We start from the raw sequence: 27477 nt of genomic DNA on the forward strand, positions 1-27477 counted from the left end.
TATATGAACGTTTTCTAACATTTCTTCACTAATGTTATTCAGGGATATTGGACTAGACAATTTTTAAAGGTCCCTTCCAACCTAAACCATTCCATGATTCTAGGAACTTACATTGCATTTTACTGTCCCTGGGTGTTTAAACTGTGTGTTTCTTACTTATATTCATACATCTTCTTCTATTACATTAGTCCTATTGGAATAAAAATCTTTGCTTTCTGCTGAATTGCTAACCGCCCCAAATATCAGAAATGAATCCGTGACAAATAAAGGAATACATCTCACATTTCATTTTCTCTGCTTCCAGAAAACAGATGGATATAGTCAGGTTCTGACTGCCAGGCAAGTTCTGTGATATTGTGGTGTGCTTGACTTGAAATTATGTATGGCTTCATGTAAAAGAAAAAGGAGTGAACACTTTAAATATAAAACAGAACAATCAAAATAGCATATATTCATGAATAGATACTAGCATTACACTTGACAATGTGTATGTTCTTGTTCTTGTGTATGCCTCTGTATCTTAAGTACACTGCAGATTTATGGACTGACAAAATATACATTCTTTCAGAAGCTGCCCCATTATTTTTTTTTCTGCGTATTTAAGTGAAGTTAAGCACATTGCTTATATTTCCCTTTCTTCACTTTTTCTTTTTTATTGCTCTTAAAATTCAGAGAGTTCAATAGGGGTGGTATTCAATTAATAATACTAGCATTTTAAAATTCAGTTTCACAGCAAGGTTACCATACGATATTTTTATTCAGAATTTTTCTTGAGAAAGTCCCGTTGAAGCAAACAAAGAAAGATTGTTTCTGAAATTCCTGATCTTTCCAACAATGGGGAAGCCATAGGCTCCCCAGTGCAACAAAATTATTACTTTTATTTAATTGTTTGTCTGCAAAGCTTTTTTAGGTCATCGCTAGTAGAGTATGAAAGGGGTCATATTTTAAAAGCATCCCAATGATGGAAGGTCAATCTACATGAACTTGCTGCTCTGCATGGGGAATGAAGCAGAATCCTTGTCTCTTCAGCACAAAACAAACAAACAAACAAACAAAAAAACCAACACAGTCACCTGTGAAAAACCAATCACCCAGACAGATACTAGAAGTTATTGACATTCTTGTCCAGAATAGAGGAGACCACAAGTTCAAATACCTGATGAAGGATATGAAGTTGTTCCTTGGCTTCACGTTCAAAGCTGAGATAGTACCACAAGGTATTCAGGGCAACTTAGAGTGAAACTTAAGAAAAAAAAAAAAAAAAAAAAAAGATTAGTCAGAGTCAGTTTGTGGCAGTTATACTATTAGTTGTGCAAATTCCTATAAAAAATGACCTAAACTGATCTATCAGAAACAAATAAGAAACAAAACAAACCAAAACACAATCTACTGTGTATCTCTGTATTTCATGCCTTTGAAGTCTGTGAGGCAGTCCTGAAAACTGAGCTTAAGCTGCCAAGAAACTTTGGCATTTCTTTAATTTGTTACCTTAAATTTAATTATTAGGCTCGTATGTACTCTAAGTTGCTGTCTTTTGACAACTATTAGATCTCCTGAAAGATGAAAAGTAATCTTGCAATCCATAGTAATTTATTTTGAAGAGCTTATGTTTTAAATGACAAATTGTCCCTCAATTGTGTTCCAGAAATTTGTAATTTTCCTATTACTTCCAGTTCAAGTTATGACTTGTTCAACATTCAGGCTACTATATTCAGGCTACTACATCAGGGAATTGCTGGCTCTGGGACAGCTGCCAAAATAGGCCAGGCTTGTGTTTGCAATGTGTTGGTGCCTGTGACAGTGGGTACCTCACCACGTTGCTGGGTTTGTTGCGTGTTGCTTTGGGCATTGATAGTAAACAAGATGTAAGTCAAGTCTGAAGTTTACAAAGAATAACATTAAAATGAGATTATGGATATGAAAATAAATTGCCAGCTATTTACTAAGCCAGAGGTACACATGTTTATAACTAATGAATTAGTGTGGAGCAGCTGTAATGAAATAATAACAGAGCACTATATGGAGATGTCTGCATTGCAATATCAAGATGTCTGTAACAACTTTTATGTACAGCTCCTCTCACACCATGGGCAGAATATAAATATTACATCAGCAGTTTTAACTTAGACATCAATTACCCATTACAAACCTAAATGCATTATGATCAGTAGGTCAAATACAACTCCAAGGCAAACTTTGAAAACAGAAAGAATGGAATAACATCAAAGGGAACAATGGCTGAGGATGAAAGAATTCTCTGTTACAATGAGACAATCAGGGACTGTTCTCTCATGTCAGCAGTCAGCTTTTGGAAAGTTGGTCAGAACAAATAAATTTTAATATCAGAGACTGCTGCATATGACAGGAAGTCTAGCAGGTAATGCTATATAATTTATACCCAAGAATGACAACCACACAGGTTATAGAAATGAGGTGTGCAGAAATATAAATACAAAGAGTGGCTTTGGGAAGAGTCAAGATAAGGCATGGATAATATAAAAGTCACAACTACATGTGCAAAAACATGGGCCAAAAAAAAAATAATTTGAATTTGAGAACAGCAGATTAAGCTTGCAAGAATTCCAGTGCAATGTTACACAGTTTATGTGGCCAGTGAAATCAGTACCCCTGTCTGTAAATTTGTAGATAATGTTGTGCTTTCTGTAGTAAACAAGCGTGAACTCTAATACTGTCCCCTTTGTGCCTGTTGCAGAGAGGTTAGCACTTATTAAGCGTAGTGTGATCTCTTGCAGATGTGACTCCTTGGAAAATTACTGCCTTTGTGAAGCTGCAACTTCTCACTTCAAGTAGCTGATATTACAGCCCACTGGCCCTGAGTCAGTTTAACTCTGTACTCTGCAGAACAAGCTGATATATGCAGATTTGCTGTTGCTTATCCTGCATTGCATCTCTAACGCTGTTCTAATCTAAAAAAATTCTGCACCGTGTTAGCAGAACTTAGACTCTTACTAGGTGACAAAATTTTCACGTAGCACCATCCGCAAGCAAGGCCTTGCCTGAGATTCATGACAGTTTACAGAACCTTTCACCGCACTCTGCCAGGGAATATACCTGGTTCTGAAAGCATCAGACCCCAGGAAAATGCAGCTGTGACTGAACGCTTCTGTGGATGTCCTCAACTGCATCAAAGCTGTCTCGTGCTATCAGTATTGCTTTCCAGGCTTAATGATACCAGCGAAGGCCCTAGTTTTTATGTAATGGCTTGGGCCAAGCCTACCAAAAAGAAAACTTAAAGGTGGCTGAGGGTTGTGGATAATGTATGCAGAGAAGTCAACTAGAAAATAAGGAAGAAAGGATTTTTTTTTTTTTTTACTTCTCCAAAATGGTGAAAAATGGATCATTACTGAATATAATGTATGGACATAAGACACATACTGTGCATTTAATGCAGTGAGCCCAGCAAGTGATAATGCTTATTATATTTTTTCTTTTTAGTTGCACGCCCTTAAATGTAGTAAAAATATCTTTATAGCGTGTCCCCTCCCCAATCACACCTTCACATAATTACAGCTTCTGTTGGCACTAACAGAAATAAAAATAAAGTACCTCCAGTCTCAAAACTAAAAGCTTTATGTTTGTGTAAAGTACATTTCACTTAATCAAAAGTCCATAAATGGAATTGTAAGATGTTTCAAAAGCTGAAATTCAGATTGGAAGCATTTTGAGTTCCAATGATTTTCAGATCCTTATTGACAAATCCTCCACTGTGCCTCAGATATTCTCTATTAAATAGAAAATCTTTCCTCATATTTCACAAGACTGTTGATTTCACTGTGTCTTTTAACTATTTTATTCTTTTTCTAAGAAATATTGCATGAAGCATGCCAAGGCTGGACACTTAAGTAGCAGAAAATGTTGGGCTTGTTATGTTTATTGCCATCATTTCATATTCTTAGTCTTGGTGTCTTTGGACAACTGTTCAATAGAGATACATATGAGAGGAAAGGTGTTCCTAGGAGAAGTTGTAGCTGAGATTTACAGACAGAACTGCAAAAACTGGACGCTTGCACACATGAGCCCTTCTTCAGGTCTCAACTAGAGGGCAGCAGGAATTTGGAAAAATCCCAGTTTTCTCTGCTAGTTTTATATGAGTGCAGAAATTTATGGTCATTTGTTAAAGTCAAAACTATCAATATAAGATTTTCTATCTTGTAGACATTTCAGGGACTGGAGGCATTAATCCCAAACTATAAGAAAATAATATTTTATGCTATATTTATCAAAAGGAAAATCCTTATATGGCATACCTACCACCAGTATTCATTTCATTGAACACAGAAGCTACCTATACTAACTTGTCTTGCATCTTTTATGTGGCACAAAGATGACATGATGATAAATCACAGTTTTATGATCATTTCTAGTGTGGTGGCTATCTATTGTTTTGATCCTCCAGGTATTCCTTCAGGCATATCCTTTCGCAGAGCATCAGCAGAGACAAAAGCAAACCTTTGTTCCTACTAAATAAATCTACATTGAAATATATATTTATATATAGTGGTTTCCTCCACTTTGGATGCCTAAGTCAAAATTTACTTGCTCAATACCAAAATTAGCTTATAAAATATCAGTATTCCGTATATATTCAGGTTCCAATAAGTACAGTTCCTTCACACTGTATTTTCCAGCATTAATCAGAATCACCTAACAGACTGCTGAAATTTCAGTACTGCAGATTTCAGTGTACAGTAGAAGCCATGGCCTCCTACTCCAGTCTGGTTTTAAGTCCTCACAATAAACACGTTCAGATATACTGAAATAGTTTTCTGTTTTAAAAACTAAGGAAAAACTCTCACAACATAAATAAGAAAACTCACTCAGTGAAAAACCTTGATTAGTGTCCTTTTCTGAATGCCTAACATGAAAAAGAAGAGAATTCTTCAAAGGAAAAGAAGTATTACATTCATTTGAACAGAGTAGATAACATATTATCACATTAGCTTTCCTTGGAAATCCACAGGAAGGTTACAAATTTGTCCTTAAGAATAAACTCTTATTTCTCCCTGAAAACTTTAAGCAGCTGGATAAGTCAGCCTTTAATGAAAAAAAAAAATAAATAAAAATCAATTCACCTGGCTATAAAAGGAAGTGCTCATTTTCCTTTAAGTTATCCAAAATACTTTAAAAGGTGTCTCTTCAGGTTAGGGGGGATGAAAAAAAAATGTTTTCTATGGCATTTAAAGTATAAATTGAACTAAGTTTAGATAATTCTATTTCAGCTTTCCACTTTTAATAGTTGTAGGTTTGTGGAAGAGCAGTATTATTGCCTCTATGTCAAAATACATTTCCTAAATTCTTAAGGCTTTTTTGTGCTTCTTAGAGACCTGAATTTCTAGGTGGTTTGTTAATTGCAGTGGTTAAGAAAAGATATACGGAATTCAATTTTATTTAACAGCTTTAAAAATAAAATAGAGAAAGTTCATTCCCTGTTCTGGAGCTTGTGAACACAAGCCCTGAATGCTTTTGGTTTCGGGGTCATGAAGAAATAAAAGCTCTCTGCGGTACGTGTGACTCAAAAGTTTATGCCTGATTATGCGAGGTTGTTACACCCGTGGGTCAGAAAATAAATCTTGGTGATATAGAAAGAAGGAAATGATAAATCTTCTGAGTGGTAAGTGTAAATTACTGATTTTTACTGTGAGCTGATGAAACTATTCTAGAAGGTTTCTTTTTCTGTAATATGTGAGAGACCTAAAATCCGTGTCATGGCTGAAACAGAACAGGGAGTCCTATCATGACCTTCTTGCCTGCCTGGACTGGGATATGAGCCCAAATGTTTTCACTGGTATGATCTTGTTGGCTTTTTGGTCTGTGGCCAAAAATGTTCTCAAGCAAATAACAGTGGTTCTCAGGAGCTGCTAAACTTAGGAGGAAGCTTTGTCAGGAGTGTACCATGTTGTGGTTTGTTGAGGGATAACGAGCTCAATAGAAACTATTAGTAACGTGTGATAATTGTGAGTAAATTTAGCTGTTATTTAGTGAGCTAGGTAAATAGCTAAGGAACAGTGTTGAAGCAGTGTAACAGCTGGATGTTTTGACTCAGCATTTTCCTGCAGACTACAAGGCGACGGCATTTCCTTACAGATGGATGGGAGTATATTTTTCTTTTCATGTTTTCTGTTTTGCCTTTCTAACCCAGCCTGTGGAGCTGGGGTGGTGTTTTTTCCAAGCCCTGGGGGAAGTAAAGCTATCTGGGTTCCAACCAGGCAGGGGAAAAGATGACAGGACTCTGGGAGAAAGCACTTTAACTCTTTACCTAGCTCTATGTGCAATCACTGTGGTGAGATAACGCGCTAATCAAAAGGAAACATATGGCTAAACCTATTTATAAGGAAGTTTTATGCGGCCCTAGAGTGAAACATTGACCCAACATGTATATTGGTAAGCCTGTTAAAAATATATATAGTTATTTAGGTGAGTTCCTTAAAAAAAATGTTGCTACTGTAGGCTCACACTCCAAGCTGTATAGACTTTACATCTGTGTGCTGAGTTGATATTTCTCTTAAATTCACAGTTCAGATTTCATTGTATTGCTTTTGTTTGTTTGTTTTGTGAGTATACTTCAACTGCTGGATGAAACAAGACGAAGAGACTAATTCAGCCAAAAAAGCAGTATGTTGCATGACTTCAAGCTTGTCATGCCAGCTGAAGTGACGAATGCTAATTTGAGCAAAACATTAAATGGAAGAGAATCTTTTTATTATAGGATTCAGCAAAGAGGAATAGGTTTCGTAACATTTAGTGAGCTTGAGATGAAAGAGTATCAGGCAGGAATTTAGTAAAGCGGGTAGAAAGACCCCTTCTAAATCTGATATTTACTACAAGATATCAGTTAACAGGAGTTCCAAATGAGCTACATTTCAATGTGCTTAAGCATTAAAGTTGGTCCCTTTAGTAGCAGGCTAAAATATTCTTTCATAGGTATGTCTCCAACTGTGACGGAAGAGTAGTTATAATAGAAGGTGTAGCCTGGCCTGAATATTAAAATGTGTTGTTTTTCCCAATGCAAGCTGCTCTAATGAAAAGCTGCTGGAGCAGCTGCAGAAGGGCAGACAAACAGGATAATGAAAAACAACGACAGAGAGAGACAATTAGAGGAAGCTTCTTGTTTCAACACGCAATGTCCTCCTGGCAGCTTTTTTTAATGATCCTGAAAAGCTCAGGGACAACCACACGTAAACAGGGCTATCAAGTCTGCTTGTAACTTTAATAGTTAAACAAGATGGATTCTGAAGCATGTTCTTTCACATAAGGAAACCTGACCAGGTGGCACAACTCACACACAGCAATTTTAGCGATTAAAATCCAATGGATGTGATTACTAATACGGAAACCACCCTGCTAACTTTGTCTTCTTCCTGTTTGCTACAGTATATTGGTCTCTAGAGTTATTTCATGAGAGCAGCTGTTCACAACTTCAGTAATGTTGAATAACATCTCTGTAATGTGGATTGGTACTGTTTTAAAAAAATGAGGGAGCAAACTTCTGATAGCATTACCCTGAAGCTGAAAAATTTGTTTTCCTGCTTCCGCTTAAACTACATGTCAGTAGACATCCCCAAGAAATTATACACCATGGATGGCATGATGAAATGCACTTTAGAGTAAAATCATAGAAGACAGATGAAGAAAAAGGTACTGAAAAGGAAGTTAAGGAACTGTGAGTTCAGCTGATATTTTGTAACTTGTTTCCTTAAGCCAGATATGTCTCTCCCGATTTCACTTCTCTAAAATAATTGTTTGTGCTTTTTTGAGATTTTAGGGACACACAAATCAGTGATAGATGTGTATGGATTCTGCAGTGATTGGGGCATAGAAACATAAGATGGAAGTTTGGTAATCACTGAGGAAAACAGGTTTAGATATTTTTTTTTTTAAATTATCTTGGGTTTACATTAAAAAAAAAAAAAGAGGTCAAAGGAAGACCAGCAAAGATCTGAGGTTATAACGTGATGAAAGATTATCCTTTAGTATACAAACAAAATAAATGTGCTAAAAAGATTTAGACATTTATAAAAGTTATAGAAAATTAGTTGTTTGTAAAATAGTGAAAGAAATATGGTATTTCATGCTGTGGGCATAGCTACTATATAAGTAGCTATAAGTGGCACTAGAACACAAGTTTGTGTATGGTGTTATAGAGCAATATCATATCGATGGCAATGAGAGAAAAGTCCTGTGGGATGGTTGACTAGGTGTGATTTATACACTCACTTGAAAAGAATTCCAAATTTATAATGTCTTGAAGGATGGAGTGTTCCCAAACATACTGTGGGAACAGATTGGCTAATCCGTGTGAAGTAGCATTTATAATTCATGTTAATATAGTATAACTGGCTGAAGTAAGGTAAACAAGATTGTGATTTGTAATTAATCACTAGTTTATAAAGTCAAGAAGCAACTTAAATGTGTGTTGTGATTTTGTTGTCTGGGGATGTCTGAGATACCAGATGTATGGACTTTGGGGCAGACACCCTCTCTTCGTTCTGTTCTCATTTAGTGCCTGCTGCAATGCTGAGGACAGCCCACACCACTGGCATTTGGGAGTACATAGTGCTTACCAGCAAGGTGACCATGTGTGGAATTTTCACTGTGTTAGGCAGAAAAAGAAGATAAAGTCATCTTCATCTTAGTGTAGAGGACAAAAAGCCAACAAATTTAAAGTGGGATGGATTCTTATTCCTTTGCCTTTGTGGGTCATTTCTTTAGGCTGTGGCTTCTGGATCATTGATAAAGCCTTGTGTATGTATTCCTTAACTTCCAAAACTTATTTAATGCTATGTGGCTGCAGATTGCATGATTAAGCTGCAAAGCCCTACACTTTGCAATTTAAAACCAAGTGTATCAGAGTGAGTTCACTGTCAAATAAATCTTCATGAGGCTTATTGTAGCTGGAATGATAGCAAGAAATCTAATTCTGTGATCAAAAGCAAAGGGGAAACAAAGCCTGGTGCTTCATCTAAAGGTCTATTTGTTACTTTGTCTGAACAACGCTTGCTTAGCACAAGGGCCTGGATATGTCCCATGAAACCTTTTAGCAGCTAATGCAAAATGTCAAAATGAATTATTGCTTTGAAAAGCAGGAATAAATGAATGAACCTTCCAGCACATTTGATACATTTCTGCTTTGCATAATGAACTTTAGTAGCTCAACTCCATGCTCGTGAATGTTGGTTTTTCCCCTAAAAAAAGCTTTTCAATTAACAGTATCAGTTAATAGACAACTTTTTGTACATACCACATCCCGGTCTGGCTGTGCAATCAACAGGAAAGATAAGAAGGTCAAACAGGAAGAGCTGTGCTGGAGTCAGTTCTGAGCAGAGCGGAGGAAGGCACAGATCTGCCTGCTGTTTACTGGCATGTTGCAGCAAATCAGACGTGGAAAAGGTAGGAAATCAGTGCTCTGTGTCTGTACCTCTGCCTCTCACCATCATTTAGGTACTTGTGGTCTAGCATTTGACTCGAGGTTTATCATCAGTGCGTTAGAATTGCAGCCAGTTAAGGGGGATCATTTTAGTAGTTAAATACTTTTGCGTACCAATAATGTACTGCAAAATGTGTGAACGCGATCTGTTGTGGGTTTGAGAAGCTGTTCTGGGCAGTGTTGTGTGAGCTGAGTACGTTGTGTGAGCTATTCTGTGACAACAGCATTCCTCCTACTTCATTCTGCTGTGTTAGCTGCCAGAGGCCAAACTGTCAGATCTAACACATAAAACGAAGTGTTGAGATTCACAGATATCTTTTAGAGTTTTCTAGTGGTGATCTGATTTTCTTTTGAAGCACCCATAAAACTTCTGTGTATTTTTAACCAGCTATGCAGTCCTAGATTTGAGTCTACAAATCTCAGTGTCAAAACTTGGAAGTTTTGGACTTACTGTGCATTCAAAGCTGAACCGTGTGTGGAAAGAATATTTCAGTGCTATGAAGGTATGAAGAAAATGAATCATGAGAGGGTTAAAACTTCTGAAGAAATCTATCGTGCCTTTCAGATTTGAAGCTGGGGCTTTTTTGTTTGTAGACTAAACATGAGAAATGATACTGCTTGCAACAGAGTTTACTAAGAATTGATAACTAACCTAAAGTTACTTCAGGGATAAAGGAGTCTGTCTTACATTTTTGGAGAGTGCTCAGATGTCTAAATCCATGTAACTTGATTACAGATTTGCTTTACATTTCTGTGTAATACATAGTAGGACTGAAGGAAAAAAGCTCACTTTTAATTTTTGCCTACGTAGTACATAGTATGGATTTTTTTTAAAGTCATGCCCATGACTGACTTTCATGAAGATCAAGGCTGTGATTTATTCTAAGTACAAAGTTTGTAATGGTCTTTGTAATAAGATGGTTCTAGCCTAATAGAGAAGATGTGAAGCAAATGTGAGTTGAGAGAAACACAGAAGAAGGAATAATAAAATAATCTAGCATCAGTTTGGGAAAATCATTTCTTTTAACTTTGGATCCAAGCAGAGCACAAGATCAAGGATGTGCATACAGTCAAATGTGCTCCAAATGAAGGTGTAATGCAGGTTTCATTACCAGCCTTGCTTGGTTTGGAGCCCCTCAGGAATGCAATGCACCACAATATGAGTAAAAATTGGGGGGCTACCAGTGCTCTGTTGTATTGGGTACACAAGAGGCTGGAGACTTAAATATAGAAGAGTTGTCCGTGATCCACCAGGGGCGCAGGTGAGCTGAGATGAGGAGGGAAAGAAAGTAGCAGTTGCTCATTTGCCTTAGAGATAGGAATTAATGCACAAAAGGGGCAATCACAGCAACATTCCCAGTATGTACGAATTATCCCCTTGGATAAACTAATTGAACTTTACATTTACTTCTGGATTCTTTGGCTATTTCTCCAGCACCTCTATAGCACTCCTGTATGACCACAAATAATCTGTCTTTATTCCCATCTCTGTAAAACTAAAAGAATTACGTTTGCCACTGGTAACTTGAAGCTACAGGTTAATAAATTGTCCTGAGCCTCCCAGCGGGAAGGTAAGTGAAAGAGAAATAACTTGCTGCATGCAGTTTTTTAGCAACTAGTTAAAATACAGCCAATTTTATATACTGGGCACCTTTCTCAGACTTAAAAATACACCTTTAAAGATACAGACAGAACCTGTTCAGTAGATGTTATTAGTTTTCTTTTTCAACCCTCTTTAATTGGAAGAAATTGGTTGAAGTGAAAATCAGTGTTCCTGTCATCCACAACTTCTCTTAAAACAACACCAAAAAAAACAGGGAAAAAACCCTCCACCTCCATAGTCAGGGGAATGGAAAATGTCAAGCTATGTGTTTTTTCTTCTGGTTAACTGTGTTTTGAAAACAGATACAGGCACTCAATGAAAAGGAAGCAGCAACAGAAGGAAATTGCATGATAATGGAATTGTTCTATTTAACTTCCAGTAGGGATAAAGTGTCTTATGTTCAAGAGCCTTCCAGACTGTTGTGCTTGGTGAGAAGGCAGAATGAGCCTTATAAGACTGGACAGGTACTGCCAGTGGCTCTGTGCAGGGCAGCATGTCCAGTGAGCTCAGTCTGATGCCAGTGAACCCTGTAGCCCTACCACAGGGGCTGTTGAACTGTCCAGCATCGCCCCTCCTCTCCCACCACTCCTCTCCACTGCCTTAGAAAGTGAGACTTGCCCAGACCAGCTGGGAGGACCACCTCTTGTGTGCACGGCTTTTGAATAGAGGTTGGTGTTGAAAAATGGGAAGATCATTAGCTTTTTTTTTTTGGACAGCATCCTATACCAAATATGAATTTCTTCATTGAGCTTCAAAGAGCATGAGATATAAGTAAAATGTTTTGTCAGTGCACACAAATATAGAACTAGTTATAAAAGACAAAGTTAGTATTCAAGATATTAAAAAAAAATCTTTACTCCATTTCTTCGTCATCTTGTACTTGTTGCTATCAATGAATAACTAATTAGTTGATAGTAAATACAATAGTAGAAGTTAGGATCCATAATTTTTTATGAAAAACTTGAGTGATTCAAGCACTGAGGGTTAATATTTTCTAAATCTTATAGTAGTGAAATGTTTTTCCCTGCTTCGGTGCCTCTGAATCTGTTTTAACTTGTACTGGAACTATTTGATAATAGATAAGAGAACATCAAGCATAATAAAGATTCTGACATACCTTAGCATTGTTTTTATGTTACAGTTTTTCTCCTTGGGGTACTTGATAGTCAAAGGTGAACAGTACAAGAATAGATGTGATGCAAAATTCAGTGAAAGATTTGTCACTTGGGTTCAAATTTGTATCCCTTGAGATGTGTTTAGATGTTAAAAAAAAAAAAGGCATCATTCTAAAGTGTGTGGGTAGAGAAGGTGCCTACCTGCAGTGAAGTGATTTACAATCTTGTTCTCAGTGCTTATATATAGCTACATAGGCAGACACTTTAAGGTAAACATTACAGATGGGAAACAAAACTGCAGAGTTGAGCATGGCTGTCAAAGCTTTTTGAAACCTTAGTTTTAATTCTGTGTATTTTGGAAAAGAAGAGAAAATGTTGATAATTCATCACTTTTATTTCCCCCATCCTGATTTTGTTCCTTGCCTTAGGCTCTTAGATACTATGGCTTCTTAAACAGATCATATCTATCTTGATTCATTCAAAAGTCCCACTTGTTCTTGTTTTTGCAGTGCCATGCTCTATAGGTTCATTCATAATCCTGTTTATATATGTTACCCTTACCAACAGGCAGGCGCTCATGCAGAAGACAGGAAGATTTAATCAATATCTGTTCTCTAACTCACCTGAATTCTAAGAATACAAGTTACAGTATGGTTTTTGGTAATTTTTTTAAAGGAAGATATTTCTGCTTGTAATAGGAGATGATGGAAAATATTAATATTCTGAATATTGAATTTCACTTCTGGGATTAAGGATAATCTGATCTAAAAATAAGAATTGGGTTTGGAATTCATAGAACAGTATTTTAAACTACCTTTGGAATTTAGTTATCCTTAATATCACAGTATTTCTTCATGAGACACCACACATAGATACAGAAGCATTTAATTGTTAAGTGTGAAAAAAATACATATAATCATGGTACGATACGAAAAGGAATGGTGTTAGCTACTGATATTACTCTAAGGAAAAGATCAGCTATATAAATGGATAAGCATATCTCTAGTAATGTAAGTTCAGGCTCTGGCAGGCCTGTATTTTTAATCATTTATAATTAGATCATAAGGGCAGATTGGAAGTTTTACAGGACAGTTAAAGAAATTAAGATATGAAGTAAGAACTGCAAGGTTACCTAGATATGTTAGTGGAAATACTCTTTTGGGAGAAGTCACTAAGATCCATTGAGTTTGAGTTTGTCTGTGTTTTGGAAGTGTATATAAAATTTTGTACAACTTTATGTTGAGAACCATGGAGCTACAGCACAGTCTTCTGAAAACCAGCCTTGCTGCTCTGACAGACATTTAAAAAAAATATTTAATTAGTGAAAGGGGACAAAGAAAATATTAAAACAATGTCCGTCCTAGATCTCTTCATACTTCATTAACTTACGTGGTTTAATTCTCTCAGTTGGTCATACTACCTGCACGTATACCTTGTTAATTTGTTATAATTGTGTAACATTCTTCTGTCTATACATATTTTACTGTTTATTCAAGTGCTCTGTGGGCTAAAGTTCTCATGACTGCAGAACAGGATGGAGGTTGTGCAAACAGATCGCTGCCTTGTCCTGTGTGTCTGCCCACCACAGCGGGCAGAGAGGGGATGGTGACACTGGTCACAATGGCCATCAGTTTGCTCAGGTTTTGGGACCTATGACATGAGGCTTGGTAGGGAGCAAAGTGCTGGAAGTCATGTGTGTGAAAGGGCAAACTAGAATAACGTACGTGCTTAAAGATACCCCATTTCATAGTGAACAGATGTGGTGGTCTTACTCAGGTGGGCAGCCAAGTTCCACCACAACCATTCTCTCACTCCCCCTCCTCAAAGGGAAAGGGGGAGAAAATGTGATGCAAAGGGTTCAAGGGTTGAGATGAGGACAGGGAGATCACTCAACAATTACCATGATGGGCAAAACAGACTCACTGTAGGGATATTAGAGAAATTTATTGCCTATTACTAAAAAGCTAGTAAAATCGCAGGGGAACAGTGAATGGGGGTTGCAGTCTGTCTATAGCACTTCATCTCCACCACTCCTTCATGGATCCTCTGCTCCACGTGGGGTCCCTCCCATGGGATGCCATCCTTCCCAAACTGATCCTGCGTGGGCTGCCCACATAAACCCACTACAATAGAGAAGGGAGAGATTTGTAGACTAGTCTGAAGGCAGATCGTAACAGGACACTAGGGTCACTGGGCACTAGTCTGAGGTTTTGGAAGAGCAAAAACAATTTTTCATCTGCAGCTTCAGTTTTAACCCATTTCTGCTGGAAAAGAAGCAGCAGAGGAAATTTCACAAAGATTACAAGTTTGGTATACTTACAATGACAGTAGCTTGTTAATGAGCATGGCTGGAGTAAGCACAGAGGAATTTGGGTTCAAGTCCGAATGACAGAACTAAGGGAAAATCTATCCTGTGGCTTTATGGAACCAATTAAAGAGGCATGTGAGAACCCACTGAGGAAATGGGTCTAAATATCAGTGGGACATGTGCTGGCTACATGAGCTGCATCCTTCGCAGGTGCACTGGATGATGGCTGTTGCACTTTTTACATAGAATCGTTCAGTTGGAAAAGACCTCTAAGATTTAGTCCAACCTTTAAAACTGGCTTTTGAAACTGAAGTAGCTTGTACCCATGAAATGGGATCTTCAGGACATCTCAAGTCAGCAACTTGTAAAGGGAGCAATGAAGCTTGCAACTACTTGTGCTCTACTTCCATTTCTATTCCTTTTTCCTGATGTTCATGCCAGTAACAGTATTGCTGCCAACAGCCTCAAGCTTCAGTGGATCTCTGCTGCTTTACTGCAAAGAAATACTTGGATGCTTGTATACCAGTCTTCCAGCACTGGGGGTTCCTCCAGAGGATTCATTCTTTAACTGGATTTATAAAAATTTGCGTGCTTGTTTCAATTAAGCATGCAGTACCCATTCCATCCTTGCCACCTTCAGAAAATGTTTTCTCCTGCATTGCCTATGTTAATATGAATGATGCTATCCCTTGGAGGCTCTGCATTAGATCTGGCCAGGAATGAATAATTAGCAGTGGACACAAGTACTTTTCACTTCAGGCCTTGGATTGCTATTAGTCAGATTTACTTAGTGCTTTGTCACTAAAGCACCAATGACACCTGACTGCAGGAGCTTCTTCCGGGATGAGTTTGGGTGTTATGCACCAGTTCTGTCTGAAAGAAGTCTAAAATGTAAATCAGAAGGTGACAAGCAGCATTTTCAAAAGGGAAATGACAAACACTAGTGAATCTCAGACCTCCCTGTCCCCAAAGGTATGTAGTAATGTTAATTTCCTCCTCACTCCAGATGTGCAGTGAGGGAGACTGAGGTGTTCATTCGGTAAAATGTCTTGCCCGGGATTAGGGTTAAGGTATGAAAATGAGGATGTTTCCTCATTGTTTCCAGAGTAGTTTCTAGAGAAATTTCTAGAATATTTCAGATTGCTCACACATGAAACTTGGATATCTTTTGTGGGATGTTTTACAACACCCAGCCTGGGGAAGCACTCCTTTCTTTTTCCCACCCCTATTTGTATCTTCAGATTCAAGCAGCAGCAGAATAGCTTTGAGTGCTTTCCCCTGCCAGCTGCTGTGTTTCCAAGTGCTTCTTCCCTTCCTGTCACGTTGTACAGCTGATCCCAGATCAACTGTCCCTTGCAACAAAGCAACATCATCTTGGTGCTGTCACAGTAATTGCTTTTTCTCTGTTATGTTCTTTCCTTTATTCTCTTTTCTGTCCTCTATTACTTAGTAGACAGGGTCTCCAATCCTGTTGGGTTGTGAAATAATACTTTAATGTATTCTACAATTAAAAATAACTCCCACAGTAGAGGGACAGCTCTTGCATATGTGCATGTATTCTGAGATTTTTTTTAAATCCGTATTTTTTTTCTCCCCCCAGATCATTGACAATGTTAATTGCATCACTGTGAGGAACTGCAAATGATGGCAAGTTTGGCAGCAGGAGGTGGCGTGTCTGTGCCCAGCTCTGATGGCACCATGGAGGAGGGAACCCCTGCTCCTAGTCCAGAGGGAAAGCAAGGCAGTAACTTGGAAAGGAAAGAAACAGAGCAGGGAATGTATGTGCCTGGCTGGGAATGTGAGGCAGCCAATGCTGCCATGAGCACTGCCAGGGATGGAGGCAAGACAGACACACTGCAAGAACAAATGGGTAAGACCTCTATCGATACATCCTGATCACTCTGCTCTTGACTTACCTTTGCATTTAAATTGCTGCTTTTTCGTTGTTTTTGTTTTTTTGGGGGGAGGGGAGTGAGTGTTGTTTTTTTTAAAATATTGCTTGCAGTGTGCAAGCAGAGAGCTGTTGTGTTTTTCCACTGAGCTTTTTTCTGACCTACATCTACAGTAAAAAGCCAACAGCTGTATTTCCTCTGTGACAATGCTGCATAGGTTGGCAAACTATATGATCTATATAGAAACCCGCTTTAGCTGTTAGTTAAAATTAGCTGAGATGAAAATTATCAGAACCCAAGAGCCAGAAGAGTGAAGTGCAGGTACTTTGCTTAGCACTTTTTACTATAATCTCTAAGAGCTGGAAGTAAAGATGAGTTAGACTGCATGTTTCCATTTTACCATACCATCTTTATTTTTCTGCAAATGAAAACATACTTCATACTGTAAAAATATGCAAGTCAGAAACACTTTCTGGGTGGACTGGTGGAGTGGCATAGGTCTGTCAAAACCAGTGGCCAGAATCCTACTTTACAGTAGGTCTGAATGTGAGCTTTCTGAATGTGAAAATACTTTGAGAAACCACGAAAACTTATTTCATTTTAAATTGTATGTCCTATGGCTTAGAAAGACAATGTCTTTCTGTTCACAGCTGCAACTCTCCTGACATCCAGGAATACCAGGTACAAGTATCCCAGGGCAGTATAAAGTTTCTTTTCAGTTTGCCAAAAAGCATGCAAGTCATCCATTCATTAAGAATGGGGCATGGAATGCACGTTAAATCTTTGAATCTAATTATAGAACTTCAGAAAATGTTTAAAATGTATTTATAGCAACTTTTATGCTTTAACTTAAATTTTATAGCAAACCCTTATTTGTAATTAAACTCCCTTGAGTAATACAATGCTTACTCATAGTTTTTGATTTCTCTTAAAGTAACAGAAATTAGGTTTAGTTTTAACATAAAATATTACCTGCTGGGTATTAGCATCTCAGCAAATACCTTTCAAGAAAAATCTCTATCTGATACTATAGAAATAATAATAATGACTAGTTCACATACCAGAAACATCTGTTAATTAATTGCCCTTATTGACTATTGGATAATGATAAAATTGATAACACGTTGTTAGAGTTTTGACAGTTGTCTTGCTTGTACTTCTGGCTGAGCAGGGGGGTGGACCAGAGGAACGCCAGGGGTCCCTTCCAACCTCAAGCATTTCTGTGACTCTGATTCTATGACACCACCTGCTCTCCTGCTAAATCTAAAGTGCTTGGGAACTGCAATTTCTAATGCTAGTATAGTAGTAATTAGCCTTGAAGATGACACTTTTACTGCCTACTGCCTTTTTTCCGAAGTAGGAAAATTCTGTGCTTCTGTATTCTTAGTTGATCATGTGCCTTTGTTCACATAACATCAACAAAAGCACTGAAAGGGAAGATATTTCCACATCCTGCTATATTGCAACCATTTTCTTAAAAGCAGAGCAGTGGAAAATGGCTTAAGATACATGAAAATTGCATCAGAAAATTTCTTTTTTTTAAAAAATAGACTTTTTTTTTTACCACTTTCTTCCTTAGAAATATCAAGCCTTGTCTTCACTGATTTTTTGCTCAGGGAACTTTGAGAAAACAGAACTCGCTTGGGTGGGTGTTTTCTAGCACAAAAACCTACTATTTCCAAAAGGACTGGAAGATATGAGTCAAAAAAAAAAAGACTATTTGTGTTAATTTTTTAAAACTTCATATCACTCATTTTTTTATATTACCCCCCCTCTCAAGTATTAAATTTGTAACGACTATAAAGAGAAGGTTATTTCTCCTTGTGTATGCATTGGTATGGGTCATTGATACTATTTGTAACTTATACCACTGAAACTTCAGCGGAGGCCACTTTTTAGCATAGGTGTAAGTGAAGAGACAATGGTGTCTGACTTTTGCTCCCTCCCAAATGGGACTTCAGTTTTCTTTTCCATCAATTTTCAATTGATGGAAAATTCCATCTTAAAGCTTCACGTTAAAATGATCAAACCAAGATTTAACTTTCTCCCTAGTAGGAGAGAAATGATCTTCAGATACTTTTCATATTTTTGGAGAATTATAAAGCAGAAAGGGGGAAAAAAATCTTTGTTCTAGTACTTCTACAGTGCATCAAATGAAATATTTTTTATGTGGACTTTAAAAATGCACTTAACTGTTCATTTATTTATCATAACAGATTATCCACAAAATGAAAAATGCACAAATGTCAGTTCAAGGACCCTTCCCAGTCAAGCTGAGAATTTTCCAACTGGTAAGAATTTTTCTGCCTTTATATCATGCAATCATACAATGCTCTCTCATTGCTTTTTCAAATTGAGACAGCTACAACAACAGCATTTGCAGTTGTCACTCCTCTAATTTTATGATATGCTTCATGGCACCTATGAAGTGTCTAACTTCTACATAAGATTTATGATTGACAATTTCTCATAAAAAAAGGTAATTTATTAACTGCAATAAAAGCTAGAAACTGTTTATGGACTATACTGGAATGGCTAAGAAAAACAAGAAAAACAAATAAAAAGTTCACTGTTTTATGTATGGGTTTCAGTTCTTCAAATGCCTTATTTATAATTTTGCAGCCCTTCCAAGTCTCAAAATTTAAAATGCTGTATTTTTAATAAAGCTGGAGTTGAGTGCAGTTCTTCAGGAAGCAGGTACAACGGGCTTCTCTTCAGGTGGGCTCCTGGCCTACTCTGTGAATTGAGGGTGTAATCACGTTTAAATTTTCTTATGGAAAACGAAAAAAACAGACTGGTTGTTATCATCAAAATATTTGACTCTTAAAGGAAATGTGTGAATTCCTCATCATTTGGGAGTTTCTTCTCCCTTCCTGCAAGCAAACTAGGTGCTCTTATACCAACAGATCAATTACTTCTCTGATAATTTGCGAGATGTTGATATCTGAGAAATATCTGTGCATGATGTCCTTTGTAGTCTGTCTGGCTTCAGTATTTGCATGAAGGGTGCAGACTTAACTCACTGAATTTAAAGCAGCCCCTGAACCCAGTCTCCTGGATTCTGTTCTGGAGATAAAGAAATTGGAAACAACACTGGGATGTGCTCTGGCATATGGTGGTTTGTAGGGAAATTATTCATGCTTAAGCACATGCTTGCCTAACCCACACAGAATTTGGGTTTTTAATTAAGGTATGGATCAGGACAGACAGGAAGATTACCACAGGTGCAATTGGGTTTTGGACTGTTTCATTCCCATAAGCCATTATTATTTGTTCTCTTGGCAGAAGCAGACATATTTTAGTCCCTTTCGTTCAATGCATTTATTATTTCAGTCTTATTAACTCATATAAGACTTAAACCATGTTTATAGAGTTAAGTATTTAACTTGAAGGTAATTTGATTATGTAAAATAATTTAGGCAAACTTTTCTTAAAGTAAGTCTTTTCTTGTGCCAGCATCTGTCATGGCTTTGAATAAAATGAAAAGATCAACAATGCTCTTACCTAAAAGTGATCTGAGTAACATTCAAAGGCTTTAATTTGTGTTCTTTGCGCTAACAGTTGATTGTATGAGCACAGCTATACAGAGAGGTCTTGTAATTCAGTAATACTGCTTTGTATCTCTGAGAAACCCTTCTTACTGACATTAAAGTAATGACTAATTCAGGTTCAAGTCAGTCTTAAAACTCCAGAAACAGAAAGCACTCTGAAAACAGATTAAGATGCAACACTTCAGAATGTGAAAGTATCTATTTTACTAGATTAAAAGGTGAAACTCAGAGGAGCTGGAATATTTTAGGATGCGCAACAACCCCAGTTATTGGTGGAAACGTGACCTATACACATGCTTGCAATTGGAACTCTTCCTGAGTGGGTATTGTTGGCTTATGTGCCTATCAAAGTATCTGAAACCTTATGAATATGATTTACTGTTATTGAGTTAAATTAACAGACCAGAAGAATGAAAGCAACTTTATTGAAGATCCTCTTTATCTGAGAGGAGCTAGCAACAACTATACCCCTAGCTGTTGTAAAAGCTTCTCATTTACCACTTTAAGGTCTGAGCATAGGTATCCAGATTCTTTCACATGTGATGAGGAAATCATGCAAGTGAGCCTTTAGTTTGGCCACTTATCTTGGTTTGTTACTGCTCAACCAGCTTAGCGGTGAAAGAGCTTTTCCCATATTCAATTTATAGAAGCCTTCTGAAGTAGTGGGGCTGATGTGTCAGATAACCATGAATTTAAGATTAGCATTGAGCATTGTTGTAACACACTGAACTATGGTTGTCTTTTCCTGAGATGCCATTATCTAATATGTTTGCCTTGACTTTTAAAGTATGCACAGGATATTTGGAAATCTGGGCGTGTTCTCAATGCCTGTAGAGCTGTCTGATTTGATAAATTACCAATCTGCTTGAGTTTTCCTCTTCTCCATCCCCAAACATGACAGTTGTTTTACAAATTTTCTTCAGACTATCAAATCCTTTGCATAGCTGAAGCCTTTGTTATAATACCACAAAAAATCTTGTCTTATGCTAGATCATTATTCCTACTGGATAATAAAAACGAAGAAAAAATTCCATGTGTGCAGCGGCTCAATTTTCTGTGTGTCTGTCTCCGAAACTGTAAAAATATTTCTTAATGTAGATTCTCTGCTTTTGAGGGGTTTTCTGGCTCTACAAAGCTGATTCTTCATCACCAAACTTGTAGCACTATAAATGGATATCCTTCTCCAGATATCTCCTTGAAGTTAACAATGGTAAGGCGCAAGAGTGGATGTCCCGATCCCAGACTCCAAAGACAGCTCAGAGAACAGCTCCGTCTTCTGGAAAATGACAGCAGGGAGGTCATGGCAGTTTTCAGTGTAAGTCAACTGTTTTGGAATTGAGAGGTTTATTTGTTCAGAGAATACAGCTCTATGCTACTGAACTCATCAGCAAGATGCTTGGGTTCCATGTCCATCTGCATGCTGTATCCTTGAATTTGAATGACCAGAGTTTTCTCTTGGTTCACAAAATGATGTACAGACATTAGAAATATCAAACCACTGAAAGAGACAGCAACACCAAATTCATGCCAAAAAAACCTAGCTAAATAAGTTATTAAGAATTCTAATTAAAATATCTTCTCCTTTGATTTACATCACAGGAAATTGTCTTTTGTGTGATTTATTAATTTGCCCTCATACTGGCTTTTCAGTTTACAGTTGCTTATAGTCATTTGGCATGTAAGTTACCTAGAAAATCCACTGCAAAGCCAAAGTGGAAGTCTGAAGGAGAATAGTATAAATATTGGACTTCATAGGGCTAGATAGCTATAGGTTTAAATTGCACACAAGCATTAAACATTTTTTATTACTGTCTTTAATTTGTTAGTATATAGGAAACATGTTCTGTACAACCACTGAGGTTTGCTAGAAATACAACTTAGTCTCCCTTTTCCTCTTGAAGAAAAAAGCAGGATGATACCATTTGACCTTTGGCATCCTCTTTCTGTTTTAGCCTCCTTCACTAGCAAGCCAAACACTGAAATCTTAATTAGTTATGACTTTATGACTGTTAGATATATATGTTCCTACATGATTTTCCTTTCATATGTTATGAACCCTCCATCACCAGCCTGCTGATTTTGTGACTGTGAAAACAGTCTGTACTCCTGCTGCTCTGCTCTAACTTTTGTTTAGGAGGAGATGGAGGAAGAGACGGGTGATGAGAAGGAAAAGAGCATGCAAATAGGCTAGATTCGTGGCCTTATTAGAAACAGACTGGGAAAAGAACTTTGAAGGAAACAAGATTTATAATGATAAATTTCCTTAGAATGTTGTTTTGATATTCAGCAGTGCATAAAGCCCCTGAGGCTCAGATATTTTAGCATGTGTTGGCAATTTATTAATAGATTTCAGGCTCTTGTTAATATTTAATCTGGTGAAGAAAGGAGTATGCACAAGATCAAAGTAGCGATGAGGCGTGCCTGTTGGAAGAGGCTTAAACTGGACTTTTATTTTCAAAAAGGAATTACTATTTTAATGTGTTCATGTTGCATGAATTAAAAAGATAGAAATTAATTATTTCTGAGAACTTTTAAAATCAAGACATAAGTCATAAACAGTGGATAAAATTCTGTCGTGCTTAGATTACAGAAAATGTTTGAGGGAGAACTTGTAGATTTAAAATCAATTTCCAGATCTGTCTTGGGATTACGTGGCAAGGGCTTGGTAGAAGGGGTCTGCAGGGGTGACCTCTGTGAACAGAGCCCAGCAGTTGCCCCATGTCCAGCTGGCTCCAAAAGGGACTTGCTGCTGGCCAGAGCCGAGCCCTGAGTGGTGGTGGTTGGCCCTGGGCCGGAGCTGCAGCCCGTGGAGAGGAGCCCATGCAGTAGCAGGGAGCCTGGGGGGAGCTGCCGCCCGTGGGGGACCCGTGATGGAGCAGTTTGCTCCTGATGGATGGACCCCATGGTATGGACCCATAGGGGTGCAATTCTTGAAGAGCTGCTGCCTGTGGGCAGCCTCTGCAGAATCAGTTCAGGAAGGATGGCATCCCGTGGGAGGTACTCCACGTGGAGCAGGGGCATGGAGTGACCTTGAAGGAGTGGCAGAGATGAAGTGCTAGGGACTGACCTCAGCCCCAATTCCCAGTTCCCCTGCACCACCTGAGGGGAGGTGGAAGAGGGTGGATGGGGGCAAGGTGTTTGCTTTTAGTTTCTTACTGTTCTAGTCTGCTAGTGATAGGCAATAAATTATATTAATCTCCCCTCTTCCTTTGAGGAGGGGGATTGAAGGAGCAGTTGTGGTGGAGTTGAGCTGCCCAGCAGGGTTCGTTTTTTTTTTAAAGTTGCACTTCAATTTATGATGTGCCAGGATCAAAGGTACAGTACTGGGAAATGATACAGTAAGACTATACCTTTTAGCTGTACATCTGATTTATTCTCTGAGATGCTGGTTCAGATATTTGACTCATAAATTGCCACAGTTCTTTGTATTTCCCTGAAAGATAGCAACCAACAGCACCGGAGAGCCCCATTTTTAAACAGTTTGGTTGCACGTCAGTTAGTTGTTTATTGTCGATCTTTGGCTAGAATCCATTAAAATGTATATTTCTTACACTAATTTGAAAGTTTATGTAGTTCTCACCGTTAGCATTGTCCTTATAAAATTCAACATTGTAAATTATAATGAGATTATTGCTGTTCTTTGTTAAATTCACAACATTATGAACTGTTACAAATGAGGAGGAAAGGATCTTAGTGCATATTCTAAAAAATAATATTCCAACATATTTAATTAGTTTTAATGCATGGAACCAGTGAACAAGGGAATGACTGTTCCATGTCTCCTCTGGCACAAGACTGAGTTCAAAGATGCATCAAAGGAGGTATGTTGTCATATGTGTACAGAGCCCTGAGGCGAACCTACAATAGGATGCCGTGGATCCTAAAAATTTACAGTGGCTCAAATGATCTAGAGATATTTTAAAATATCAGGGAAAAAAAATCCTTCTGGTATTTAATATTAATGCCTGTTCTCCTAGCAAAAGAAGTTCCTAAGCTGTAAATTGCTCTGGGCTAGGAGGACATTCTTGGAAAGGATCACTAGATGCCTGCCTGGCTTTCATACTCCATATGGTGAATATTGGCCACTGTACAGAGACAGGTCTGAAACACAGGCCTTTAGGTCTCATCCAGTCTTAATTCCAGAGTTGTGAATTTACAGAGTAATTATTAGCATAACTGGTAAGAATAAATCGGACTAAAATTTGTTTGGCTGTATGTTGTAGGTATGTGTTAAAGAAGAGATATCTTATATAGGCCAAATCCTGTTTTTTTTACCCTTCTTAGTACATAATGTTTTAGTATAAATGTTAACTAGTGAGAAATTTTGCTTGAGCCTGGTAAAATTGTAATTAAAATATTGTTTTTGATTTTTTTAGGAGCTCTCTGCTAGATTGCTCTCTATTCACAGTGATCAAGATCTAATAGTGGTGACATTTAAAACTTTTGAAGAAATATGGAAGTTTCTAACTTATCATTCATTGGGTAAAGCTCTTTTACCATACAACAGTACAATATGCTTTTTTTTATTCCTCTGCACGTAATTTCTGATTGACTGGGAATATGTTGAATGTGATCTTGAGATTTTCAATGTGATAACTCCTAATAGCAGTAAATAACGTGCTTGAACGTAGTACTGGGGATAGGGCTGGAGAGACATCCCCCACCTCCAAGAGAACCTGCATTTGTACCAAAGCAGGTAACAGCTATCATTTCTGGATGGTGTTTAGTCTAAATACCCTAGCATCAGATCATGCTTTCTTTCCAAGCAGTTTATTCTAATCCAAGTGTTTGTGCCGTAGTGCCTAATCCATACTGCTACTTAAATACTTTCACAGCTTTTTCTGCTCACCATAGATATGGAGAACTTATAATTCTTTCCTTGCACCAGGCTCAGACCTAAGTGAAGGCTTCTAACTCATGCTTCCCTCAGTGTTGTTTTCTTTAGGAAAATCCACCCTAATTCCTTTAATCCTTCTTCACAGAGTGTATTTTCTAGAACTCTGATCATGTTCCCCACTGGACTCCTCTAGTTGGTCCACATCTTTCCTGAGTAGTAATGAGCAAACTGGACCGAGTTGGTAAGGCTTCAGATGAAATATCAAGTAAAACAGATTTGCATGCTTTGGTCCTGTTTCTAAATCTGAGCATACGTTTTGTAGCAGTATGGTGCTGTTGATTTGAGTTCCATTTTTAATAACCTATAACTTCACGGGTCTTTTCTGAAGAATAGTGTTTGAATCAGATTTTGTCTTTTAATTTTGTTCACTTGATTATATTTTTCTTCTGTGTATGGAGAATCTTGTGTGCACTACTTCTTTGAGTTTGTCTGTTTCCATCAGACAAATCTAATATAATGAATTTTATTTTTAATTTTTTTGTCATTTTGTATTTTAAGACATTCCTTAGTGAAATAGAAAAAATACCTTTCTTATCCAAATTCACAGAGAAAGCACAAAAAGATGAAGTTTCTTATGTGAGACTGGCTGAAAGGAAATCAATTAGCATCTTCCAAACTGCAGAGTAGCACCTTGATCACTGCTCTGTCCACCCCTTCCTCTCCACTGTAACTGTATACTCAAAGGATCAACTAATGTTCTAATCTTGGTCCCTGAAGTAATAATCTACCATCTATAACATACTACCATACTATACACTACTACCATACTATACCATACTACATCAACTCAGATGTTCCTGTAACCATGATACAGCTTTGAAAGCTGTAAATCCTTATGTAAGGAGTCCCAATTTCCAAGATCAAGCACTGTCTCGTGACTTACTTAACTCTGATATGCAGTATTATTTCTGTCTCAAAGAAATTTCAGGAATTTGATTCCCAGGCACAGTATCTACTTAAATCGACATAGCTGATTCAGGCAACAGAAATTTATGAAGAGATTATTTCTAGTCACCTGTTATTACGGGATGCTAAGCAGCTGTTATTCAAAGCTTGCTAGTGAAAACCTTTGAAATACAGCTAAATCATGTGGAACCCTTGTAATGCGAGGACATGGTCTGCTTTTTCAGCAATGTTAGAGACAAAGAACTTCTGCGCCTTTTAGGTGTAGCTTGTGATAACTAAGCACCAAAAGTAGCTGTAATGCACGTGACTCAATGGATGTAATTTTGCCTTGTAACAATAGTGTTATACACTATGGGTTAAGCAATAATGGAGCTGTCAGAATGCATACCCCAGTTTGACTTTCTGAAAGTTATATTCTTTAAAATACAGTAACACTGCAAAGAAAACAAATTCTTTTTTTTTTTCTCCTAGGTTTTATAAATCATTGCATGGAGAATTTATTCCTAGATCAGTCCTTCTGGCTCTGTTCTCAAGAGGATGAAGAAACAGGCATTGAAGTCTGTGTAAATGAAAAATCATTGAAGTTGATGTACAGAAGTCTGCTAGTACAAGAAGGTAAGGAAGACTGTATGCGCTAAGGTTAAATTTAGAGAAGTGCCTTTCTTTATAGCTGTTTTTTAAAATCCTGAAAGTAAATCTTAAGATCTACTCAAATACTTAGTTAAGTGGAAATTTAAATCTATTAAATCCAAGTGTACGAAAAAGAGAAGAGAAAGGAGCAGCTCAGAAAGGGTTCAGTAGAATCAAAGGGGGATTAGATAAATTCAAGTGCAACTGGTCCATAAATGGATACCAAAAGGATTAGATAGGGATGTGCATTCCAACTTGGTTAATATTACTGCAGATCCTGGAGATGTAAAAGGGATTACAAATAGTTGCCAGGTTTATGTGCTTCTCTTAAACGGTAACATCTGCTGCCACTGTCAGAGACAGAATGCTGGGCTAGATAGCTCATTGACCAATGCAATAGGAATTTTTCTTGTGTTCTGCAGGGAATATAGACACACGTATCCAGGTAATCTGCTGCAAAATAATGCAGAAGAGGGTTCTACACTTCACAGAACATTTCATTTTACTGAAATAGAAACTAGGCAGAAATGTATGAAAATCTGATAAATAATGAGAGAGAAAATAATTGTGAAATCTCAAATTATCCATCTTTAATTGAATGCTACAGATGCTCTTGAAGAGAATTTTAAAGCTTGTATGGCATTAAAACATTACATAAAATGGCATCTGCTACACTGCATTCTTTTTAGGGGCATTTTTTGTTTTACATCCTGACAATCTGGTAACAAAGATAACGGCTACAGACTGCGAAACGAACACTTATTTTGAGACTGCAGCTTTTACTGAAGATGTAACAGATGGATCTGTGGATGGTGACATGACCGTGCTGTCTAACGTTTCTCTGGAGCCACTGATCCCTTTTCATCAGTAGGTACCTGACCCTAACTACCTCTTTTATATGCATCTGTTTCATGCGTATGTATCTGCTTAGAGAAAGGTCCATCTAAATGGCGGTTTCTTATGGAACATCCATCTTCTATCAACAATGGGAACAAATGCTCTATTTCGTTCCACATCATGTAAGTGAAATTAATTCCAATGCCTGCAGTGCAGCTTTTAAAGAAGATGGTTTACCATCTTGTAAGTTAGATATTGCCTTTTTTTTTTCTGAGTCTGAAATATAAGCTATT

At 37.6% G+C, this 27477-nt stretch overlaps 1 protein-coding gene across 7 annotated transcripts in view; it reads left to right on the forward strand.

The window, feature by feature from the left end:
- Positions 1–5136: 5136 nt before the first annotated feature.
- Positions 5137–27477, forward strand: part of SH3TC1 (SH3 domain and tetratricopeptide repeats 1) — a 36683-nt gene continuing 14342 nt past the window's right edge. The window contains exons 1-7 of one of the 7 annotated variants that reach the window (XM_080591998.1): positions 5137–5632; positions 16072–16341; positions 18580–18654; positions 21102–21229; positions 24291–24396; positions 26189–26332; positions 27037–27214. In XM_080591998.1, the coding sequence (XP_080448124.1) occupies positions 16113–16341; positions 18580–18654; positions 21102–21229; positions 24291–24396; positions 26189–26332; positions 27037–27214 (860 nt within the window). In that variant the 5' untranslated portion in view covers positions 5137–5632; positions 16072–16112. Of the gene's footprint in view, positions 5633–6004; positions 6116–9282; positions 9409–16071; positions 16342–17013; positions 17045–18579; positions 18655–21028; positions 21230–24290; positions 24397–26188; positions 26333–27036; positions 27215–27477 lie in introns of those variants that run through there. The other 6 variants (XM_080591999.1, XM_080592000.1, XM_080591997.1 and 3 more) reach the window with 6 other exon arrangements.

This window comes from Anser brachyrhynchus (genome assembly GCF_964034855.1).
Source record: "Anser brachyrhynchus genome assembly, chromosome: 4".
NCBI classification, from domain to species: Eukaryota; Metazoa; Chordata; class Aves; order Anseriformes; family Anatidae; genus Anser; species Anser brachyrhynchus.